Consider the following 24639-nt stretch of genomic DNA (forward strand, 5'->3'; position numbering starts at 1 on the left):
AGATGAGATGTGTCTAGGTGGTAAAGGTCCAGGTTCGCCTAGACTCAATAATTTATGTGCGAAGAGATGAATGAAACCAGTGATGGGGCTGAGCAACTGGCTGATAGGTTGCGTGAGGGTAGAGAGGAGAGATTCAAGGACTGATGGAACTTCTCAAGTTTGGGTGACTAGGGGAATGATCATATTGACGAGAATTGGTTATATCTTCATTACGTATTTAGTGAACCACATACGCCAAGCATCAGATTAAATGCTGGGCTTTCAGTAGTACATAAGAAAGCTAGGCTGTGCCCTCCAGTGCTTAAGTGGGGAAGGTGGGGAAGTCTGATATTGGAAAGATTTTTTTCAAGGATAAGTGTTGGTAGTACTTCCTTTAGAAGTAATAGTACATATTTTAACTGAAGGTAGCCAGAAAGTATTTTCAGGTACACAAGATCTGGAGCGAGATAAAGATATTTTCTGGGACTTAGCTGTGTTGAGTTTGTTTTGAAGCTGGAAAAGCATATACAGTCTCTGATGGAGAGAGATGAAATGGAATGGAACACTTTAAAGCCTGAATCTTGTCAGCATTTCAGGTTGAGGAAAAGGAATGGAAACATGGAATAGCTGAAAAGATAGAAGGAAGAGAAGAATTTATATCATGTCTCTGAAACTGAAAAGGTTTTAGATGGTCAAGAGTGGCCATATTGCTGATAAAGAGAAGAATGCCAATTGAGTAGTATCTGTTAAATTTGGGTATCAGAGATTCATTGGTAGATTTCCAAAAAAGTAACTAGAGTTAAGAGACACCGAATTATAGGAAATAGATATTATTGAAGTTGAAAAAACTGAATATTAACCTTTGAGGGGGTGCAAATGGGAAGAGTGTTGGGGGAATAAATAATTATTGAAGGTTCATGAGTTGTTGGTAACCTGAGTATTTGTAGATAAAATGGTTTGGCACTAGCAGGAGAAAGATAGATGAAGGAAGCCAGGAGGGGGTTTTAATTGGAGCATAAGAAGGTAAGCTCAGGGATCCCTGGGTGGCGCAGCGGTTTGGCGCCTGCCTTTGGCCCAGGGCGCGATCCTGGAGACCCGGGATCGAATCCCACGTCGGGCTCCTGGTGCATGGAGCCTGCTTCTCCCTCTGCCTATGTCTCTGCCTCTCTCTCTCTCTCTCTCTCTCTCTCTCTCTCTCTCTGACTATCATAAATTAAAAAAAAAAAGAAGTTTAAAAAAAAAAAGGTAAGCTCAGTTCAAAGCATCAGGTAGCGTCATTCCTCAAATATGTGGTTGACAATATTGTTATTTATTTGTGACTTGTAGAAGCTAGCATGGATGTGCTTATTCTTAGTGAGTTTGGAGTCACCTCAGAGAGGAGAAATACAGTGAGAAGGAAAGAAGGAAACATACAAACATTTGAAATACTATTTTATAGTTTACTACTTTGAACAAGAACCCTTTAGTAGCAGAATCTTTTATGGAGAGTAGTATATAAAAATGAATTATAGAGAGTAAGATTATAAACTCTGACTCATAGTTCCTACCAGGGGTATCATTTACTTAGAATAAAGCTCTTTTAAAGCACGGGAGGTTTATTTAGGTATAGGAAGACTTTTTAAAAATCACTGGGTTTTGTTTTTGTTTTTGTCATGAAATTGTTAGCAACTGGAAAGTTTTAGAAATTTGATTGCTATTTTCTTAGGAACCTGTTGTTTCTCATTTCTGTGTCTGCACCTAAGGGTAGTCATTTTGAAATTGCTTAATTCTCTGCAAAATTGAAATAGACCTAACTGGTCATAGCTACTTTAAATCTCCTTGAAATATTGATTCATAATTCCCTGAATTCATTTTACACATATCAACTTAATATCTTGACAGGAGCCTAAAGTCACCCCTTCATATATGTACAGTCCTGTCACTGAGATTTTTCCTGATTTTTTTTATGTGTTGTTGTTGTTGCTTTTTTTTTTTAACTATTTCACATTTTAAAACTGTAGATGAAACTCAAATTAATGAATTTGTAGTAGTTAGAAGTCTGGTCAAGTGGGAATATGTTAAAACTGACTTAGGTAAGATTAAAGTCATTCTTGTCCATTATTAAACAGAAATATTGAAAAGATGACTGTGCTTATTTATTTTTATTTTCTAGTTGTTTGAATAATTAAAAATAAAGATATATACTTATGATTCTGGCTTCCAGAATTGTTAAGTATTAACATTTTAAGGTATTATGTATTGACATAAAAATTAAGTATTACAGGTAGAGTTGATTTGTATCTGACTAGCTCTCCCCCAGTCTGTGGGTATGTTCTCACCAAGTGTCTGTCGAATCTGGTTTAAAGAAAGAAAGTCTTTTTTTTTTTTTTTTTTTTTTATTTTATTTTATTTTTATTTATTTATGATAGTCACAGAGAGAGAGAGAGAGAGAGAGAGAGAGAGAGGCAGAGACATAGGCAGAGGGAGAAGCAGGCTCCATGCACCGGGAGCCCGACGTGGGATTCGATCCCGGGTCTCCAGGATCGCGCCCTGGGCCAAAGGCAGGCGCCAAATCGCTGCACCACCCAGGGATCCCTAAAGAAAGAAAGTCTTATGAAAAGTTTTCCTTTCTTCAGTCCTGCTCTTCAGTTGCAACTACTTTCTACTTTACTGCTTTTTTAAATCATTATTAACTTCTTAATAGGAAGTCACTTCTTTAATCGTTGAAGTAGATGAAGTTCTCTTACATTGCGTTGCAGTAGCTTAGTTCTCTTACATTGCTTTCTCCTGCAAGCAAATAAAACTTAACCTTACCTTTCCCCATTTTGTGAATATTCTTAGGTAACTTATTAAGTCATTAGTTATTTTTCTATACTGTGAGAATTTCTCATATAACCGTGACTGCATTTTGACAACTTTTAGTTTTCCTGAAGTTAACAGTTGGCTTAGTTTTTCAGTTGTGTACATTTCTACACATACCAAGATTGTCTCCCATTTCCATCAGTCTGTTTTGTGCCTAGGAGTAGTTTTTCCCAGATTCTCAATTATCTCTGGATTGGCTCTTCAGTGTACTTACCACAGAGCTGTCATCCTAAGACATCCTTGACTTTCCTGCAATGCTGGATCTATCTTCCAGATCTTACGTTTCCCTTTTTCTTGGTTCTGTTTTCCCAATTTACTCATTATTCTCTCTTTATTTCTTACAGTTTTCCTTAGAAAGGGTACCTAGGAAATAAAAGTAGTTTTTTGTTTTGGAGGTGTTTTTTTGGGATTTTTTTTTTTTGGTAGGGGAGACTACATACCTGAAATTGTCTTTATTCTCTTCTCTCTGATAGCTTGGGTATAGAATATTAAATTGAAATATTATTTTTCCTCAAGATTTGTATGGCCTTGTTCTGTTTTATTATAGTGTGAGATGTTCAGGGAGCATTCTGATTCTAGTTCCTTTTTATATCCTTTTTTTTTCTTTCTGGAAGATGTTCGGATTTCCTTTTTATCTTTGGTCTTTATCTTTGTTTAGTGGCATTGTGCAACTTTTTCATATGCTGTAGATTTATGGGTTATGGTGTAGCATTTCATAGCCCTGCGCTTTCCAGTGCAGTAGCTACTAGTCCCATGTGAGCACTTAAAACCTGCCTGGTCTGAACTGAGATGTGCTGTAAGTGTAAAATACCTGGTACAAAGAGAGAAGAATGTAAAATCTTTTAAGTTTTTTATGTTGAGCATGTTGAAATAACATTTGGATACATTAAATGAAATTATTATTTAAATAAACTTCACCTATTTCAGCGTAACTGTGAGAAAATTTTAAAATTACCGCATTGTATTTCTGTTGGACAGCTGCTGAACTAGAGAATTGTAGCCTTCAGTTCTGGGAAATTTTCCTGTATTCTTATTTTGATAATTACCTTCTGTGTTTTTCCTTTATTTTTTCTGAGACTTCTGTTGAATCTCCTGGGCTGACCCTCTTTATCTTTTTTCTTCCATTTGTCATTTCTGTATCTATCTCTACAACTTTCTGCCAAGTTTCTTGTCTTTATACAACAACCTATAGTTACTTTTACTTTACAAGGGCTCTTTATTTTCATTTGTTCCTTTTGATAGCTTGGGTATAGAATATTAACATTCTGATTTCATGGATATTATATTTTCTCTTACATCTCTTAATATATTGATTTTTTTAAAACCTCACTATAATAATTTTTTATCAGGCAGCCTGGGTGGCTCAGCGGTTTAGTGCTGCCTTCAGCTCAGGTCATGATCCTGGAGTCCCAGGATCGAGTCCTACGTCGGTCGGGCTCCCGGCATGGAGCCTGCTTCTCCCTCTGCCTGTGTCTCTGCCTCTGTCTCTCATGAATAAATAAAATAAAATTAAAAAAAAAATTTATGTTTTGTTATTGCATTATTTCTGCTTCTGGGTTCTATTTTTCTTTGTTTAATGGTTTGTTTTTAGTCTCTCAAATATCTGACTATCCCTGTTGATCTTTTCATATTTAAGAGTGAATAACTTGAAAGCTAACTAGTTTGAAGCTCTGAAAGGGGTTTTCTTGACTGGACACTGTTAAAATGGGGTAATAGTCATTTCATTAAAAGATTTTTCAAGTGTCAGTATGTATAGATCTTTTTCCTGATTAACTTTCTGAAGAATTGGCCAAACATCTGACAGGAGTAGAAGGTTGGGGTAAGGATTTAGGGTTGACATGTATGTGAATGCTGCATTCTGCAAGTGGAAAGGGAAGTACAGAGAGTCTGTCTTCAGTTTGTAGACTTTTGTTACTGGGATCTATTCTCCCAAAACTCTCTCATCTGTTATTTTCAAGTAGTATTAAAAAATAGAGCCAGTAGAGGTGCCTGGCTGGCTCAGTCAGAAGAGCACTTGACCCTTGACCTCGGGGTCATGAGATCAAGCCCCACATTGGGTATAGAGATTACTTAAATAAACAAAACTTAAGAAAAAAAATAGCACCACTTGCTTTCTCGGTTCCTGTCTGTTCCCTTACCCCCCTTTTATCTGGACCTTCTCTGTCTTTTTACTTGGTGTTCCTGTGCTACTCAGTTTAGATTCTATTCCCTCCAGTTTCTCCTCTTTGTGGTCCCCTCTCCTGGATGTGATGATCTGTGACTCCGGTTGAAAAACCCAGAGGTGCTGCACTGCTCCAACCCCTTTTAAGCCTTACTATGACCTTTGTACTCAGCTGTTGTTAGATTGGGGAAAACTATTTGAGCTCCTCCTATTAGCTTGGACTATTCTGCTTTCAATGAAAACTTCTTGGCTGTGTTTGGGTTCTCCTGTGCTCAGAATGAAGAATGGGTCAGATGGCTCTTGCTTCATTCCCCCTTTGCCTTCTTCTGAATAGATACTGCTGCCCTGAAAGTCTGTAACTGTTACTGCTTTGTCTTTACCTGGATGTATTTTGGCTTCCATGGGGATATCTTGTCACCTGATTTTATTGTAAATGTACATGGATTTTTGGTTTTGCTCTCTTGCTCTTAGTGGGTTTTTTTTAATGTGTGCATTCAGAGGCATTAAAAAACTTTGCTGCCATCTTCTCAGAATCTTCCCTTTCACATTTTTGTGAAAAGATCAAATTAAAAATCAGTTATGTGGCTATCAATCCTATATTATGTTTGATTCCTTTTTTATTATCAATTGGTTCTTGATAAGTACCTAAATGTTTTGTTTTTTTTTTTTTTTGTCCCACATATTCCAGTTAAATAGCATGCATCTTAGGGGTGTGTAACCAATACTTTTTGGATAGATCATATTTTTCATGCAAAAATACCTATACCAAAATTAAGTCAGCCAGTATTTATTAAATTTATTTGGATAGAATAATCTGTTAGGTCCCAGGGATACAATGAAATATGTATACATGTTGGCCATCTTTTTTATTTGTGAATTCAATTAGATAGTAAAAAATGATGAAGAAAATGACTTTTTGGATTTATTTTTCATAGATTTAACAAATTATGCTATGCATGAGGCATTGTGGTAAATTCTAAAGATAACAGTGGTTTATAAGATACAGTCCTTGTATTTAAGACCTTAATGTGTTGCAGGGAAAGATAGCTGAGTAAACATGCAATTTGCATGTTGTATTATAAGTGCTGCTAAAGGGTAAATACAGGAGCACCAGCTTTTTACTAGAAGCAAAAGGAAAGGATTATGTTGTGCACATTTTGAGAAATAAGTTTAGTTCCTCAGAAACCCCTTACAGTTTATTTTTTTCAGTGCACCAAATTATACACTGCTAAAAAGTAATGTTTCAAACTTAGATAACATACTCCAGAATAATCACAGAGAATAATAATCACAGAGAATAACAGTCTCCAGAATAATCACACATTTTATTCTTAGAGTTGACCCTTGGAGAGTAATTTTACATTGTTTTTCTTGATAAAAATCCAGACTAACGGATGTAAAACCAGGTGAATTCATTAAAAATTTAGATTGAAAAATTGAAAAGGAGCTGAGGAGAAAATAGAGTATTAAAAATCTTTTTATTTCATTTGAGTTTATTTCACTTGGGAAAAAAACCTGTCTGGATTTTTGTCCGTATATGTGTGTATGTATGTTGACAAATTAACTGTGAATTTATATAATATCTAAGATAGGACTAGGCTAATGGTACTGTTTTTCTCTCTAGATCCTATACAGTGGTCCACGGACCAAGTCCTGCATTGGGTGGTTTGGGTAATGAAGGAATTCAGCATGACTGATATAGACTTGACCACGCTCAACATTTCCGGAAGAGAATTATGCAGTCTCAACCAAGAAGACTTTTTTCAGCGAGTCCCTCGGGGAGAAATTCTGTGGAGTCATCTGGAACTTCTCCGAAAATGTATAAAATTTGAATTATTATCTATTTGGCACTCTAGCTTGAATTTAACTTTATTTCTTTATAACATTGTCTTCATTGTTTATTGTGATCAATGATAATAGCAATAATAGCACCTATTAATTGTTAAAGGCTGTGTGGGAGCTTTATATATATTATCTCAATCTCTCTGCTAATGCCCCAAATCATTACTTTCCTTATTTTTTTAGATAGGATACTGAGGCTTAGAGAGCCAGCCCCAGAAAGGTACATGGCTAGGAAGTGGCAGTCAGGATTCAAAACCAGACTGACAAACATGAGAATCCAATTTCTTAAGATTCTGTGTCCACACTTAGCTCTCTTTGTAAATTCCAGTTTATTGACTTCTGTTTCATCAGTTCTTTTATTTACTCTTCATCTTCTGGAAATTTAAAGTTGTTCACTGATTTCTTCCCTCAATGAAATCTTCTAAAATTCCTTTTAATTGAATGGGATCTTAAGAGAGAAAGAAGTATGCAGTCCTCTGTCTTGAATTGAAGTCTGCTGGTTATAAGTGTTTCCATGTTGGCTCCACAGACATTATTATTATGATTGACTATATAAAGAAATTAGAAACTTCTTGGCTGACCAAAAAAAAAAAAAAAAACTCAAATAAATGTAAATTATTTTGTGTGAATTTTAATCTGTCTTGTATTTCAGTGACTATCTGTTAAAATATCGCAGCAATATCCTGTTCCCTAACACCATTCTGCGGGCCAGAAATGCTAGCCAGACCCACATACTTTTCAGAATCTGTGAACAGGACAGACGCTGACTTTGTTTTTGTAATGGTTATGGGTAAAAAAGTAACTGGTAGGGTTTGTTCTCTTATGCGCCCAGTAAAGGAGCATCTCTGGTTGGAGGGATTTTCCACAGGTATTTGAAGGCTTAGGGTTTTCATCTGAGGTGCATTCTCTGCTGCCAAATAAGAAATGAGCTCGAGGGAGAAGCTTTCCTTCATTGATTATATTTATAGTTTCTTTCATGGAATCTCTTAAATATTAGAGGTGAAAAGTGTCTGTTGACACTGAAAGTCTTACTGCATTCATTACATTTACAAGATTTATTTCCAGTTGTTCTTATTAGGTAAATAAATGTTCTAGTTGAAGTTTTGTCCTTTGATTTCACAGGTTTTTATTTTCTACAGAGCTTTTCCAATAAATAAGGAAAACTCTTGCATTTTTTCAGGTTTTTAACATGTGAGTCACTTTTGCTGAAGTGTTTCCTTGTAGGGACTTGTCAGGATTAGGACAAAGATAGTTTGCTTAGGTTCCAGTATAATTTTTCTTAAATTGGGGGGTTTTGTGCTCTCCTCCAGGGCAGCACTTTATTGTTCTTGTCTCTTTCTGGTTCTCCTAGCACTTATCAATCTTTAAAGCTCATCCAGAACCTTTTCCTAGTATAGGGAGTGAAGGAATCTTGTGTATCTGTTCATTTTCTTGAAGTGGAGAGAATGCTCAGAATGAGGAATCTGGGTGAAACAGTAGAATCTTCAGCTTACTGAAAGGTTTCAGGTGTGCTTTTTGAAAACATTTTCCTTTAATCCTTTGTAACAGCTAATTTAGGTGGTAGATGGGGATAATTCATTTAAACTTGAGGAAATTAATGTTTAAGTTTCTTGAGTAATTTACCAAAGTCCCAGAGCCCAGGAATGAGTGCTAAGATCAGAACCAGCATCTGTCTGAGGCTAGTCCCATATGATTATATAAACCCCTAAGGAAAGCCCCCATCTGACAGGGTTTAGACCTCTTCTCAGTTGCTCAGCCCTTTCCAGCTCTGTGTGTCTGGAACTGGTTCCTGGCATGGCACCCTAAGTAGGACTGTGTTCAGGACCCAGGCACTAGGACTCAAACTGCACAGGTGGTTGCTGGTGGGTACAGCTTCAAGAGAAAAGCATCCAATCTATTATGGGCCCTAAATAAATGGACTGAAGTATTAGAGACTGGGAAATAGGAACTCTCGTTTAAGAAACAAAGAATAGTATTTGAGTAGGGAATAGTAACAGATGAGGAAGGCATGGAATGAATATAACCTCTAAAGGGTTATATTAGGACCTTTTACAGTGTAACTCTGATGTTGAGAGCTAGATTTGTAGCCATTGTTAAATTATTTTGTTCCCTTGTGACATTTAGGACCACTACAATTTTATTGAAAATTTAGCTATCTTTAAGGAGCATTATAAAGTTAAAGCAGTTTGCAGGTGCCTCCGTGGCTCAGTCGGTTAAGCATCCGACTCCTAATTTCGTCTCAGGTCATGATCCTCAGGGATGTGAGATCATGAGGCTTCCTGCTCAGCACGGAGTCTACTTGAAATTTTCTCTCTCCCTCTCCCTTCCTTCTCTCTCTCTCTCAAATAAAATCTTTTTTTTTTTTTTTAAAGTTAAAGTGAGGGCAGCCCGGATGGCTCAGCAGTTTAGCACCACCTTCAGCCCAGGGCGTGATCCTGGAGACCTGGGATCGAGTCCCATGTCAGGCTCCCTGCACGGAGCCTGCTTCTCCCTCTGCGTGTGTCTCTGCCCTCTCTTGCTCTCTCCTGTTTCTCTCATGAATAATTAATTAATTTTAAAAAGTTTAAGTGATTTTATTCAAAACTTTTCAGTTTGTTAGAATAGTACATTCTGAAGATCTCTCAGTCATCTTGACTGAGAATGTATATCTATGAATGTATAAGTAATTTCAGTGTGATGTACATTCTCAACTTTGATTTGATCTTGAAGATTTCCATGTTTTTAAATGGTTTCATACAGATAAATATAGATATTTATGTTCAGAAGACCATGATTCTCTGAATAACTTAACATTAAAAGAGTTGGCTCTCCATTGGCTACTTCTCTTAAAGTATCTTTTTCCTTGCAAAGTGACTATTAAGTATTTTTGAGATTATTGTGCCAGTAAGTTTTCTTCAATGCTTTGCTTTTTTGTTTATTTGGTTGGTTACTTAGATTGAGTTTTACTAACTTGAGTTTGCATTTCTGGGTTTAAGTGTAAACAAAAATTTTTGTGTGTGTTCTTCAGATGTGTTGGCAAGCCAAGAACAACAGATGAATGAGATAGTTACAATTGATCAACGTGAGTACTCATGCCCATTATATATGCCCATTTGTCAGTAAGAAATTTTGTTTTAATTCAGCACTGCAAGGTAATAAAAAGGAAATTTAATTTTTAAACTTTTTATGAAATATTTTAAATATAACAAGAATTAAAGTATAACTAACACCTGTGTACACCATAAGAATTAAAACTATCAAGTTTACCTGTTGTAGATCCCATTTGAAATGATTATTTTGAATTTAATGTTTATTATTCTATGTATATTTTATATTTTTACCACCTAGGCAACCACGCTTTATAGCGTTATTTTACCCTTGTTTAAACTTTTTGGGTAAAATGATTAAATAAACTACACATATTTTTATAACTTGCTTTTTTTGTGTAACAGAGACTTGTGTTGGTACTTGCAGTCTGATTTCACTCATTTTCACTGCTATTATTTTTCAAACTCTGAATATCATGGAATGAGTATTTGTAAAAACATGTGTGAGATCCTCTGGTTTATCGCAGGGGTTCCACCCTTGCAACCTGACTGGGGACCACCAGCACAGCTTTCCATAAAGTGGGGAGAGGCTCTGGTACTCTCACTGGTACTGCTTGTGAGTTCTTATGTGTCCACATTTTCTCCCAGCATTTGATAAACTACTTTTAATAAAGAATTACTCTTAAATCAATGTTTTTACCATTCTTTGTCTAACGTATATACACCACTAAGTTCATCCAAAATAAGACCAACTCTTATTCCTGCAGTTCAGATTCATAACCCATGATGAAAACATCGTACTTTATCCTCAGAACTTCTTTGGTAATTTTGTTCAAAACTGCTGTGGAGTAAGGTTTTTTTGAAAGGCCTTTTGTTGAGCTAATTGGAGGGGCATTAATGAAACTAACAGCATTTTCTGTCAGTAATGTTTCTCGTGGCTTGTATTAGAAAGGAAAAAATGTTCCCCTTGTTTTTCTGTGCAGCTGTGCAGATTATCCCAGCATCAGTGCAGTCTGCTACCCCAACCACCATTAAAGTCATAAACAGCAGTGCAAAGGCAGCGAAAGTACAAAGAGCTCCAAGGATTTCAGGAGAAGATAGAAGTTCACCTGGGAACAGAACGGGTATTTTTTGCATTATCTTACGGTATTTATAAAATTTGTCAAATCGTGTATTTTGTCCTGTTTCACTGTATGAAAGTATGAATGTGGATTATTTCTCTGGCAGTATGTAAATGGCATTTATAAGAATTTTTGTTTATAGCATGGTTGAGGGATGAACCAGAGAACCTGTTTATTGCCTTTTGCCTGCTATTAACCCATAACACTGTGGTCAACACTTGTCCTTTCTGTCAATTTAGGAAACAATGGCCAAATCCAACTGTGGCAGTTTTTGCTAGAACTTCTTACTGACAAGGATGCTCGAGACTGCATTTCTTGGGTTGGTGATGAAGGCGAGTTTAAGCTAAATCAGCCTGAACTAGTTGCGCAAAAATGGGGACAACGTAAAAATAAGCCTACAATGAACTATGAGAAACTCAGTCGTGCTTTAAGGTAAGCATTTATCATTATTATGATTATTACTTTTTATTAGTAAGCCTTTCTAAAAAATGACTTTTTATAGGTTTAATATTGTTATATAACATTAAAAGATTTGTTTATAAGATGTTTAATTTTTTAAAAAGCTAAAAATTTCACACTTGTGTTAAAAGTGACTTTTTAAAGATTTATTCATTTTAGAGAGCTTGTGCATGCTTGAGCATGTGGGTAGGGGGAAGGGCTGAGGGAGAGAAAGAGTGAAACTTTAGCGACTCTGCACTCAGCACAGAGCTCAGGGTGGGACTCCATCCCCGGATCCTGAGATCACAACCTGAGCCGAAACCAAGAGTCAGACGCTTAACTGACTATGCCACCCAGGCGCCCCAAAAATGACTTTTACAAAGATCTTTAGTATTAACTTTGAGGCACATTGTTTTGTTTTCTTTTTAGGATGATTCCAAGATTATTTGTTTTTATCTCATTAAAAAGCATATATTATTCTGTTAAAAAGTCTTATGTTTAGGGACACCTGGATAGCTCAGTTAAGCGTCTTCCTACAGTTCAGGTCATGATCCTAGGGTCCTGGGATCAAGCCCCACATTGGGCTCCCTGCTCAGTGACGAGTCTGCCTCTCCCTCTCCCTCTCCCTCTTTCTCTCTCAAATAAATAAAATCTTAAAAAACTTACATGTTTAATCTCTGAATTTTTTATTTGCATAACAGATAAAGATGCTATCATTTATTTGTATAGGTGAATTGAGTGTAACTTTTAGCAAAGATGCATATATTTTGTTTTTTATAACTAGGTGCAAAATGTCAACCCATTTCTCTGTTCTTTCTCCCCCTTCAGCCTGCCTAAATCTGAATATCCAACCTTTACACAGTTTGAATTGGAATAGAATAAAATTATTTGTAACATCTCATAAGTAGTATGAATTTTTTTTGACATAAGTACTCAAATTATTCTTACTACGGAGATGGAAATTCAGTATATGCGTTTAAGTTAAAAAGCAAGATATATGGAAATATCACGGAGCTAATGTCCTTTCTTGGAAGATTGAACATAGTGTAAAATAGCTCTGTAATTTATCTCTGTTTCTAAGTAATATGCTTTTACTGCTGCTTGGGCATTGTGAATTTCACACTGTGAGATTGTGATTTACCTCTCATCCCTACACACATTCTCTTTGTCCCTTCATAATGTAATTACATAATTATATGGAGATTGTGGTAATATCAGTTTTCATTGTTAGGATCATTATCATGTAAGTATTGTTACATATTTTAGCATGATTATTTTTTCCAAAATAACTGGTTTCCTTAGCATTCATAAGTAACTAAAATGCTTGCTTTTCTTTCTTTTTTTTTTTTTAATGTTATTTATTTATTTGAGAGAGCACGACTTAGGATGGGGGTGGTGGGCAAAGGGAAAGGGAGAAGCAGGCTCCCCGCTGAGTAGGGAGCCTGATGTGTGGGACTCAATACCAGGACTCTGATATTATAATTTGAGTTGAAAGGAGATGTTTAACCAACTGAGCTTCCAGGTGCCCCTAAAATGCTTTATTTTCAATGTATTTATCATTTATTTAGTCTCACATACTTTGCCAACTATTTAAAGATCCTTTCCGTATAATGAGAATTAAAACTGTCATTTTTGGCAGTTGATATGATTGGATATACACAAGTCCCTTCAAAATTACAGGTAAATTATTAGAGTTAATCATTAAGATGTCTGTTCTCCCCAGATTGATAGAAGTTTCAATGCAGAAAGGTTTTTTGTTTGTTTGTTTTGTTTTGTTTTTTGTTTTTTGTAGAACTTAACATGTGGATTGTGAAATTTATAAATGTGGGAATATAAAGTGCCGTAATAACAGGGATACCGGAAGAAGATGAACAGAGCAGAAAGACTTGCTCTCCAGGACATTGAAACTTTCTGTAAACCTACAACAATAGCATGTGTGTTGTTTGCTTAGAACAAATAGATCACAGATTACAATAAAGAGCCCAAGTAGAACCAAGAATATAGAGTATTTGACTTAAAGATGGCATGGGGAAAAGACATGAGGAAAGACCCGTTTTTCAGTCAGCAGAACTGAGACATTGACTATCCATAGGAAATAAAGTTAAATTCCACCTCTTCCTCATACTATACTAGAAATTGGTTCCATGTGGCTTATAGCTATAAATGTAGAAAGTAAAATAGGAAAGCATCCAGGAATATCTCCATGATGTCAGTAGGTGAGGAAAGACATCAATCTACAGCACTAAACCTGATGGAGAAGATCAAGAAATTGGACTACATTTAAATTAGAACTTTTGGTCAACGGAAGCCATCATTAGGAGAGTGAAAGGCAAGCCGCCATAGACCTTACACAAAAGTCATGTTTGAAGTACAAATCAGTAGGAGAAATAGAAAAAAATAGGCAAGAGACTTGAGTAAGTACCAGCTGGAGATTATACGCATGGCCAGTGACTGCCACTCTGCACAGCCTCTTTTGTAATCCGGAAAACACATTTGGAAACCACGATAAAATGACACAACACAGTTTTCAGGGTGGCTAAAATTTAAATGATTCTCAGTACCAGGTGTTGATGAGGATGTGGAGGAGCGGGGAATGCCTCTACACTTTGGGGTAGGGATATAACCTCTTAACTCAGGAGTTTCTCTCCTAAATATTTACCAGACAGAAGCACATGCATATGTCCACACATGTGCTCATAGCAGCATTATTTATAATATCCAAAGACCAGAAACCAAATACCTATGAACAAGAGAGTGCCTAAATGAATAGTGGTAAACAAAAGTAGACTGTATCCATGGAAATGAACTGCGGCTACAGGCACTGATACAGATGAATCTCACAAACGTAATGTTCGGTGAAGGAATCAGACCCACCAAAACGAGTATATATTTTATGAATGCATTTAATAGTGTAAAGTTCAAGAACAGAAAAAGTAAATTACAGCATTTAAGGCTACATATTTGGGTGACAAGCAGTGAACCACCATCATGGAACAGGATTGTGTTTACCTTTTAGAGTGAGGCAGGGTAGTGATTGGGAGGGGCCTTGGAGGGATTCTGGGGAAATCTATTTCACAATTTAAAAGGCTTAAAAATATACAAGCTTCGAAACAGCGGAGAGAGAGGATCATGTGCATGAAAGTACAGATATTGTGAACTACCTTACTACTTTCTTCATTTTAAAGAGGGTACAAATATGAATGTTCTTATATGTGGTTGTATGATGCATCTACTAGATTGAAGGACATACTAAGTAAATTTAAAAATTAATGTTTGTATTCTTTATCATCTCTTACTAAGAGACGTAAGATTATACCAACTCCATTTTCCTCCTTGAAATATAAAACCACTTTCTTCATTTTACTTTTTTCTCAAGGGTCTATTATAGCCTTACATACTATGTAAAAATTTTCATAAGAAATTGAAATACTAATCTCATTTTTTTTTATTATACTAATCTCATTTTAAACTGGATGACAGGAAATTGGTGGTTTGTGGGTAAGATCTAAATTCTATATAAATGTAATTGGCACAAAAGAAAACACAAGAACTCTGCCCAGTGTTTTGTATCTCTCACTGAGAAAGTGAACATAACTGACTGTTAGACTTTTGCTATTCTGAAATTTAGGAAAAGTGACTTAATATCCTGCATATGGATCAGCCTTTTCATTAATGGACTCTTGATTAAGTTGAATGACTTTTATAATAAAATCTTGCTAAATGTGGTAGTTTATACCACTTTGGTACTTTAGCAAATAGTCATTCCTTTCATAATTGCTCATTGTCAAATTGGTACTGACGGGCAGTGCAGTTTTAAAATGAAGACTTCACGGGATAGGGAAAAAATAATAAAAGGCTTAATCCTCCTATCTATAAAAGTCTCGACTTACCTTTTTCCTTTTGTTGGACTTGGCAGCACATAACACTAAATAAAGTCTATTTTCCAAAGTAAATACAAATCCAGCTCTATTTCTACTCCATACATAGCAACAGTAAACTAGACTTCTAGATTTGTCTGTGTAGGTATAGAAACCTTGTTTCTTTATGATGTCCTCTTTCCTGGTGTTCTGTATTCTGTCCTTCTTCTAACCCTTTACTTACACTTTTGAGGCTCCCTTTTGGATTTGAATTTGGATTTGAATTTCACTGAAAGGAGAGCCTTTACACATTAAAACAGTGACGGTGAAGTCGTGGCTACAACATATAGAAGATTCCCACAGTCTGTAGAATATGTGTATTAAAAATTGTCTCCTTTTATATAGGTTCTTAACTATTAATGTAGCTTATATTTTATAGAGGGCTATGTGCCAGTCATTGTGTGCTTAAGTGAGCACTTTGCAAAGATAACCCTTTTAATTCCCAACAATTCTCTGAAGGTAAGTACTGTTTTTAACCTCATTGTATAGATGACGAATAAAAGCTTAGAGAAAATGTGACTTCCCTTTGGTGACAAAATCACAAAGTCGAGACACTGGATTTTGAATCTTGACATTCTGATTCCAAGCCCTTGCTTTCAAGTTCTTTGTTTTAATAATGTTCATTTTAAATCAGTATTTTATCATAGTTGTTGAAATACATTTTGAAAATTTAATATATAGAGTTTTAGAATACTGAATATTGAAATTTTAGTGAGTAATGTTTTGAAGTTTCCTTGGATGGTAGCATTAAATATTTCTATATAACTTCAGTGTTAACTGTTAACTGATGTTGGTATAGATACAATACTAGGCTTCTGCCTATGCAAGAATCTGTTAAATATTTTAAGAAGTCCAAATTCTGTATTTTTTCTATGGTCCTAATGTGTTTTTCTTTTTAAAGGTATTATTATGACGGGGACATGATTTGTAAAGTTCAAGGCAAGAGATTTGTGTACAAGTTTGTCTGTGACTTGAAGACTCTTATTGGATACAGTGCAGCAGAGTTGAACCGTTTGGTCACAGAATGTGAACAGAAGAAACTTGCAAAGATGCAGCTTCATGGGATTGCCCAGCCAGTCACAGCAGTAGCCCTGGCTACTGCTTCTCTGCAGACGGAAAAGGATAATTGAGCCCAGGACCTTCTGGGAGTCCGAGGTCTTTCTTAAATAATTAGAGCAAGTATTGCTCTTACCTTTATTACTGAATTTGAATCTTTTATTTCTAGACTGTACAATCTGATGCATGATTTTTTTATAAATATTTCATACTCTTGTGAATTTGGATCTTTTTACTTTGAGCATATATTTTAGAATATGTGTATGTTAAGGATCACCACAATGTCTTCAGCACGAAGTCAGGTTCATTGTGGGATAGTTTGTTAACAGTCAGGAAAGCTAAACTGGTCAGTATTAATGTCTAGCCCTACCAAAAATAGCCAGTAGCATCTGAGGATGAAAAATAAATGAAGTATCTCCAGGAAACAGTCTGGCATAACTATTTTTGAAAATATAACTGTTTCCCCCTCTCTGCTGCTTTAGATGTTGCTTTACATAGAACCAGAAAATGGAATTTTTTACAGCTAAAGCATGTGTGCCTGTTTCATCTAATCAAGCAGAGCTAAAATATTCATATCAAATAAAATTATAATATTAATTAATTACTAAACAGAGTATCAGGTTATTAAAATAATTTATATATTTGCAAGCAGAGGACAATAAGAAGTCAACTGGCAAAAGAGCATTGCTGCAGAAGGAGATCCAGGTTGAAATTTGGCTTACCTCAAGCTAATTTTAAGGATTTTCTGTATAGATTATTCATAATGTCAGGCCACGAATTTAAATTATTTTAAGAGAGGCATTTAATTCTAATAAACCAACTATTAGAAAAATTCTGAAATGATCTCTGTTTTTCCTGTCAGAGATTTAAAAAACTGAAAAGGTATACCTCAGCCAGAAAATAAAAGTTTGGTTTAGTTTGGTTTGGTATGGCTTTCTTTCTTTTTTTAAAATTGCCCTATACTGCTAGTGTATTATACAAAAGCAGCTTATATAGTCATTGTGTTTCTGATGAAATGAAGACTTTAATTCAGTCAGCAGTACTTCACCTTTCAGGACAAGAGCAAATTACTTGCCAATAGTTTTAAAAGGAAATTCTGACCTCCAGTATAGGCAGTCTGCTCTCAAAACAAAATTTCCCATTTCCTTAATTTCTTCCTTTTGAATATTATATATGTGTGAGCATAAATATCTATATATATGTCCAATTGACTGTTTTATTATATATACCTATACACATACATAAGAAGATATAATGGTATTCAAAAGGAAAGATATTTTAAAACATAACTCATTTAAAAAATGTTTTAATTATATGATTCTCATATATATGAAACTCTTATCACAAGCTAACACTAAACAGAAATGGCTAGAAATGTCTTTTTTGCTTGCTTTCTTTTTTTCTTTTTGCTTTTTGTTTTAAGGTATTATATGTGAATCATGAGATACTGGCAAAAAGCTTTTTAATCCTCTTACAGCAGAAGATTGATTCTTAAATGTTACTTTATGCACCTTCTCCTTCATCATTTTCTTTAAACCCACCCCCCTAGGCAGCTTTCTAAGGTCTCAGTTGATGCTTCTGACTAACCAGGAGGAAAGGGTATAAGTTGAGGAGGCATCACTAGCAGTTGCTATACTGGTACCAGACGGTAGTCTGGAATGAGCCAGAAGGCAGGGATCTTAGGAACCAGCAGGAGAGGAAGGATCTCTGATCTTCTTTTCTGGTAACCTCAAACCGTAGCTTGAAGTGCTGTGTGCTGTAGGACTGCGATGTGTAGGGTCAGTTCTCATCTATATGATTAAGTCGTTGAGACTGCGGTAGCTGCCTAAAAAGAGTAAAACTTGTAACTTCTATTTTTACCTTTTTATAAACACATAGCATAGACTGACAAACTATCAGTTACTTTGGGCACTGACTACAAGAATATCTGAGTAGAATAACCATATGAAATAATATATAGAAGCTTTAGGTTCAGATAACAAATAAATGGCTAAAAAGAAGGTTTTGCACCATATTACAATCTGGGGAGTTGACAAGTCGCTTATAGTTTTAAAACATAAGGAAGTAAATTCTTCTGGTATGTTATCAAGAGCTCAAAATTTTTTAGTATTTAAAATGCTTTTGGGGAGACATTAAAGTTTAGCAAAGATGACAGACTTCTTTATGTTGCAATTATATATATTTGTATATATTTCAAGGCAAGGAACCCACGTTTCTTTTAGAACTCCAAACTATTGCTGCCTCTCCTTTAAGCATTCCTCAGATTCCTTCTTTCAAAGACACATTCTATCCATTTTTCTTCCTTTGGCAGTTTTAATTTTATTCCCCATTACAACTTGAACAAAGATCATTCTCATACAGGTGCTATTTCTTTTTTTCTTTTTCATCTCCATCTTTCACCATCATTTTATGCACCAGAACGTAGGTGAAGTCATGAGACTGATTCTCCCACATGATTGAAGAAACTTGAGTTACGTTTTCTCAACCTAAATATTAAGCTGTCTCCATTGTTCTTATTAAGGTTACATTATCAGAAAGCCAGGCAGTCTTTTCTTTTATTGAAAGAGAACTTGTGTTGTAAAAGAAAATACAATTCATGCTATTCATTCTTTGTTGTTTTTATGAATAACTTTTCCATAGAGGAATTTACAGTGTATTTAAAGGAAGAAAGATAAAATGGTTAGTCATTTTTTGTACCCTCTAAGTACAAAATAAGGAAATGTCCATTTTTGTTTTAAAACTTGTTTTCCATGTGTGGTTCTTACTGAGCCAACTTTGATGTGTATCTAGCCTGAAGTTGGAAATTTGTGTTGATACCGGAAAATCAGACACATTAAATAATTGCTATGTGTTGTTGATCTTCACATGTATCAATTCATCACATTCATTTTTGTATCAATCCATGTCAGTTAATTAGAGAAATGGTTTAGTTGTTTTCTTTTTCCCATTAACTCAAGTGTGACATTTTTTTAAAAGGTGGTGCCTCCAAACATTTTTGGTGAGGTCAGCTGTTTTCCATGTCCATCATTTTATGCTACTGCCTTTTAAAAAGAACTAGTGTATCTTTGAAATAGCACAAAAATGTTTTAAGATTCATAATTACAAAACAACCTGTGACTAACTTAATGTCTTCACATCTAGAAGGTGTAAAAATATTGATATTTCAGTGATATTTCACTTGCTGCCAGAAAAAAATATTCTGTCTTTTGTAAAAGGAAGGAGGATTTTTGCATACATTTTTACTCTTTAAATAAAGACACTTATACGGTCATAATAACAATTATGTATTTCTTTGTGGTTTTTATTTTTTTTTGTAATTTTACATGAAACTTATTTTCTATTTTTACTCAGATAAAAAATATTTGTGCATAAAATGTAAAAATAGTAAAATGAGAAAAATAAAACTATTATACAGTATATTTCTGTGTTCTTGGAAGTTTTTTTCCTACATAAAAAGTCTGAAATTCCTGGAATTAGGTTGGATGAGAAAATATGACAGTCTACATCTGTTGTATTGTACATGAGTCCCATATACTTTATTTAAAAACTATCAATTTGGGAAGAACAGATTCCGCTGAACTAAAATTAGATGTTAGAATTACTATTTTTAAGAAAATGAGGAGTGCCTGGGTGGCTCAGTCAGTTGAGTGTCCAACTCTTGATTTCATCTTAGGTCATGATCTCAGGATTGTGGAATCAAGCCTTGTGACAGGCTCTGTGCTCAGCAAGGAGTCTGCTTGAGATTTTCTCTCCCCTGCCCCTGCTCACACTTTCTCAAAATAAATAAATCTTTAAAAAAAGAAAAAAGAGCGGCACCTGGGTGGCTCAGTCAGTGAAGCTTCTGCCTTCGGCTCAGGTCATGATCCTTTGTTCCTGGGATCGAGCCCCGAGTCCTGCTCCCTGCTCAGTGGGTAGCCTGCTGCTTCCTCTCCTCTGCCTGCTGCTCACCCTGCATGTGCTCTGTCAAATAAAATCTTAAAAAAAAAAAAAAAGAAATGAAATACCATCCACAGAGCCAGACTTTTAGAATAGCAACAGAAGGAATGGTAGTAACACTGAGTACTTGTCAAAAGGCAAGTCTTTTTCAACTAAAGAAAAAAAAAAATCACCTGTTTATGTTGCCTCAGCCAGGACCAGTCTTTTTTTTTTTTTTTTTAAAGTGGCCTTGCCAGCACACGAGTTGGTGAAAGCTTTTTTTTCTCATTAAACTTTTGTTTTAATGGATCTCAAAATTCTGTGACAGATTTTTCGTCAGGTTGTTTCCATTAAAAAGTACTGATTTTTAAAAACTAACTTAAAACTGCCATACACGCGCACACACACACAAAAAAGGTCCGCAAAACATTCTCCTTTCCTTCTGAAGGTTTTATGATGCATTGTTATCAATAACCAGTCTTTTACTATTAAACTTAAATGGCCAATTGACACAGAGTTCTGAGACCGTTCCTCCCCACTGATTAAGACTGGGGTGGCAGGTGTTGGGGATAATATTCAATTAGCCTTCTGAGCCGCCTTCTGGATGGACTTGGAGACGTGGCCAGCTCCGGCTGCCTTCTTGTCCACTGCTTGGATGACACCCACAGCAACCGTCTGTCTCATGTCACAAACAGCAAAACGGCCCAGAGAGGACAGAGAAGCTCTCAACACACATAGGTTTGCCAGGAACCATATCAACAAAGGCAGCATCCCCAGATTTCAAGAACTTGGGACCATCTTCCAGCTTTTTTCCAGAATGACAATCTCTCTTCTTCAGCTCAGCAAACTTGCAAGCAACGTGAGCTGTGTGATGATCCAGCACAGGTGCACATCCAGCACTGATTTGTCCTGGATGGTTCAGGATAATCACCTGAGCCATGAAGCCAGCTGCTTCCATTGGTGGGTCATTTTTGCTAGCACCAGCCACGTTGCCACGACAAACATCTTTGACAGATACGTTCTTGACATTGAAGACCACATTGTCCCCAGGAAGAGCCTCACTTGAAGCTTCATGGTGCATTTCAACAGACTTTACTTCAGTTGTAACATTGACCAGAGCAAAGGTGACCACCATGCCAGGCTTAACAACACCAGTCTCCACTCGGCCCATAGGGACAGTACCAATACCACCAATTTTGTAGACGTCCTGGAGAGGCAGACACAAGGTGTATCAGTTGGATGAGTTGGCAAAATGCAATCCAGAGCTTCAACCAGTGTGGTTCCACTGGCATTCCCATCTTTACAGGTAATTTTCCATTCTTTGAACCAAGGCATGTTAGCCCTTGGCTCCAGCATGTTGTCACCATTCCAACCAGAAATTGGCACAAATGCTACTGTGTTGGGGTTGAAGCCAATTTTCTTAATGTAAGTGCTGACTTCCTTAACGATTTCCTCGTATCTCTTCCAGCTCTAGGGTGGCTCAGTGGAATCTATTTTGTTAACACCAACAACTAGTTGTTTTACACCCAGTGTTTTAAGCCAGAAGGGCATGATCCTGGGTCTGCCCCTTCTTGGAGATACCTGCTTCAAATTCACCAACACCAGCAGCAACAATCAGGACAGCACAGTCAGCCTGAGATGTGCCTGTAATCATGTTTTTTTTTTAATTTTTTTTAAAATTTTTATTTATTTATGATAGTCACACAGAGAGAGAGAGAGAGAGAGAGAGAGGGGCAGAGACACAGGCAGAGGGAGAAGCAGGCTCCATGCACCGGGAGCCCGACGTGGGATTCGATCCCGGGTCTCCAGGATCGCATCCTGGGCCAAAGGCAGGCGCTAAACCGCTGCGCCACCCAGGGATCCCCTGTAATCATGTTTTTGATAGTGTTTTTGTCCTGGGGCATCAGTGATGGTCACATAATACTTGCTGGTCTCGAATTTCCACAGGGAGATATCAACGGTGATACCATGTTCATGTTCAGCTTTCAGTTTATCCAAGACCCAAGCATAATTGAAGGAGCCTTTTCCCATCTCAGCAGCCTCCTCAAATTTTTCGATAGTTCTTTTGTCAATCCCACCACATTTGTAGATCAGATGGCCAGTAGTGGTAGACTTGCCCGATCCATGTGTCCAATGACTACGATGTTTTTTTATTTTATTTTATTTTATTTTATTATTTTATTTTATTTTATTTATTTTATTTTATTTATTTTATTTTATTTTATTTTATATTTTATTATTTTATTTATTTATGGCAGAGAGAAAGAGAGACACAGGCAGAGGGAGAAGCAGGCTCCGTGCAGGGAGCCCAATGTGGGACTCGATCCTGGGTCTCCAGGATCACACCCCCGGCTGAAGGTGACACTAAATTGCTGAGCCACCAGGGGCTGCCCCAATGACTATGATGTTGATGTGAGTCTTTTCCTTTCCTATTTTGGTTTAGGTTTAGTGGTGGTTTTCACGACACCTGTGTTCTGGCAGCAAACCCGTTGCGAAAAAGAAAAGCTTTTTTTTTTTTTTTAAGGTTTTATTTATTTATTCATGAGAGACACACAGAGAGAGACAGACACAGGCAGAGGGAGAAGCAGGCTCCATGCATGGAGCCCAATGTGGGACTTGATCCCCCGTCTCCAAGATTACGCTCTGAGCTGAAGGCAGACACTCAACCACTGAGCTACCCAGGTGCCAAGGACCAAAGTCTCTGGAATCAAATGGGTCAGAAAAGGTGCTGTGTGTTATGTATGGTCAGGAAATGATCAAACTATGACATGCTTACAAGATTATGGTTTGAGTGAAATAAATTGCTCTAAAACCAAAACCTAATTTTATCCCATTTGAATTGATGAAAATAATCAGAAAATTAGGTATAATTTGTAATCCCAAACTGATTTGTGTGCATGTATGACTTTAATTTGCAAGCTAAGCACATGTTTAAAAGGCATTTTACTATTATTAAACTGATTTAAAATACTAACTTAGAATGATTTTAAAACCTGTGGTGAAGGGCCACTTTCTTATTTCCAATATGTCACAGACTGAAAGTCTTATAAAATGAATGAAGGGCAGCGGGGGAAATGAAGAGTTGCTTAATGGGTATAGAGTTCAGTTTTGCAAGATGAAAAATTTCCATGTGTTGGTCACACAATAATGTGAATATCCTTAAGATTACTGAACTGTACACACTTAAGAGTAAAACAGCAAATCTTATTTATATCTTAACCACAACTTAAATATTTTTAAAAATGAATCACTAGGAGAATTTAATAATGTAGTTCAAATTACATGATACGGGCAGACAAACCTGGTCATCTCAGTAGAGGAAGGAAAAAAATATAGTGAAATTTAACACCCATTCATGATAAAAACTGCAAGCTAGAATTAAAGGGAACTTCTTTAACCTGACAGAGCATTGAAAAAACCTTCAACTAACACCATATATAATAGTTTGTCTTCCTTCTAAGATTTGGAGGAAGACAAAGAACTATCTGCTGTCACCATTTCTATTCAACACTATACTGAAGATCCTAGCTTGTGAAATAACATTAGCATACATATTGTGAGAAATAAAACTGCAGAAGACCTGAAACGTTGAAAATCTTAATATACTTTTTTAAAAAACTAGAATCGATGAGTTTAGTAAGGTAAGGTACAAGGTCAATACACAAAACTCTATTTCTACATGCTACCAACAAATAATTGGAGAATGAAATTTAGAAGCTACCATTTACAATAGTATTAAAAAACATGAAATAATTAGGGACAAATACAACAAAACTTGTACAGGACAATTGCTAAGAAATGAATGAAAATCTGAATGAAGAGGTATGCCATAATTGTGAATTGAAAGACTTAATTTTGTAAATGTTAAGTGTCCTTAAATTGATCTATAAATAGTGCAATTCAACTCAAAATTCTGGGAGTCTTTTTTTTTTGTAAACAAATTAATTATAAAATTTATTTGTAAATGCAAATGACCCAGAATAGCCAAAACAATTTCAAGGAAAAATTAGAGAATTTGCACTATGTAAAGATTTGCTATTTAAAGCTACAGAAATTGGGATCCCTGGGTGGCGCAGCGGTTTGGCGCCTGCCTTTGGCCCAGGGCGCGATCCTGGAGACCCGGGATCGAATCCCACGTCGGGCTCCCGGTGCATGGAGCCTGCTTCTCCCTCTGCCTGTGTCTCTGCCTCTCTCTCTCTCTCTGTATGACTATCGTAAATAAATAAATAAATAAATAAATAATTAAAAAAAAATAAAGCTACAGAAATTAAGATGCGATATTAAGATGAGGATAGACATGGACCAATGAACAGAATAGAGGCCAGAAATAGACTCAAACATAG

The 24639-nt window shown here is 36.1% G+C and overlaps 1 protein-coding gene across 4 annotated transcripts in view; it reads left to right on the forward strand.

Moving 5' to 3' along the window:
- GABPA (GA binding protein transcription factor subunit alpha) overlaps window positions 1–17302 on the forward strand; it is a 34410-nt gene extending 17108 nt beyond the window's left edge. For all 4 annotated transcript variants that reach the window (XM_055313426.1, XM_055313424.1, XM_055313425.1 and 1 more), the window contains exons 6-10: window positions 6606–6800; window positions 9831–9884; window positions 10833–10973; window positions 11210–11402; window positions 16227–17302. In XM_055313426.1, the coding sequence (XP_055169401.1) occupies window positions 6606–6800; window positions 9831–9884; window positions 10833–10973; window positions 11210–11402; window positions 16227–16455 (812 nt within the window). In that variant the 3' untranslated portion in view covers window positions 16456–17302. The remainder of the gene's footprint in view (window positions 1–6605; window positions 6801–9830; window positions 9885–10832; window positions 10974–11209; window positions 11403–16226) is intronic.
- Window positions 17303–24639: the final 7337 nt, after the last annotated feature.

Source organism: Nyctereutes procyonoides, unplaced genomic scaffold, assembly GCF_905146905.1.
Source record: "Nyctereutes procyonoides isolate TBG_1078 unplaced genomic scaffold, NYPRO_anot_genome, whole genome shotgun sequence".
NCBI classification, from domain to species: domain Eukaryota; kingdom Metazoa; phylum Chordata; class Mammalia; order Carnivora; family Canidae; genus Nyctereutes; species Nyctereutes procyonoides.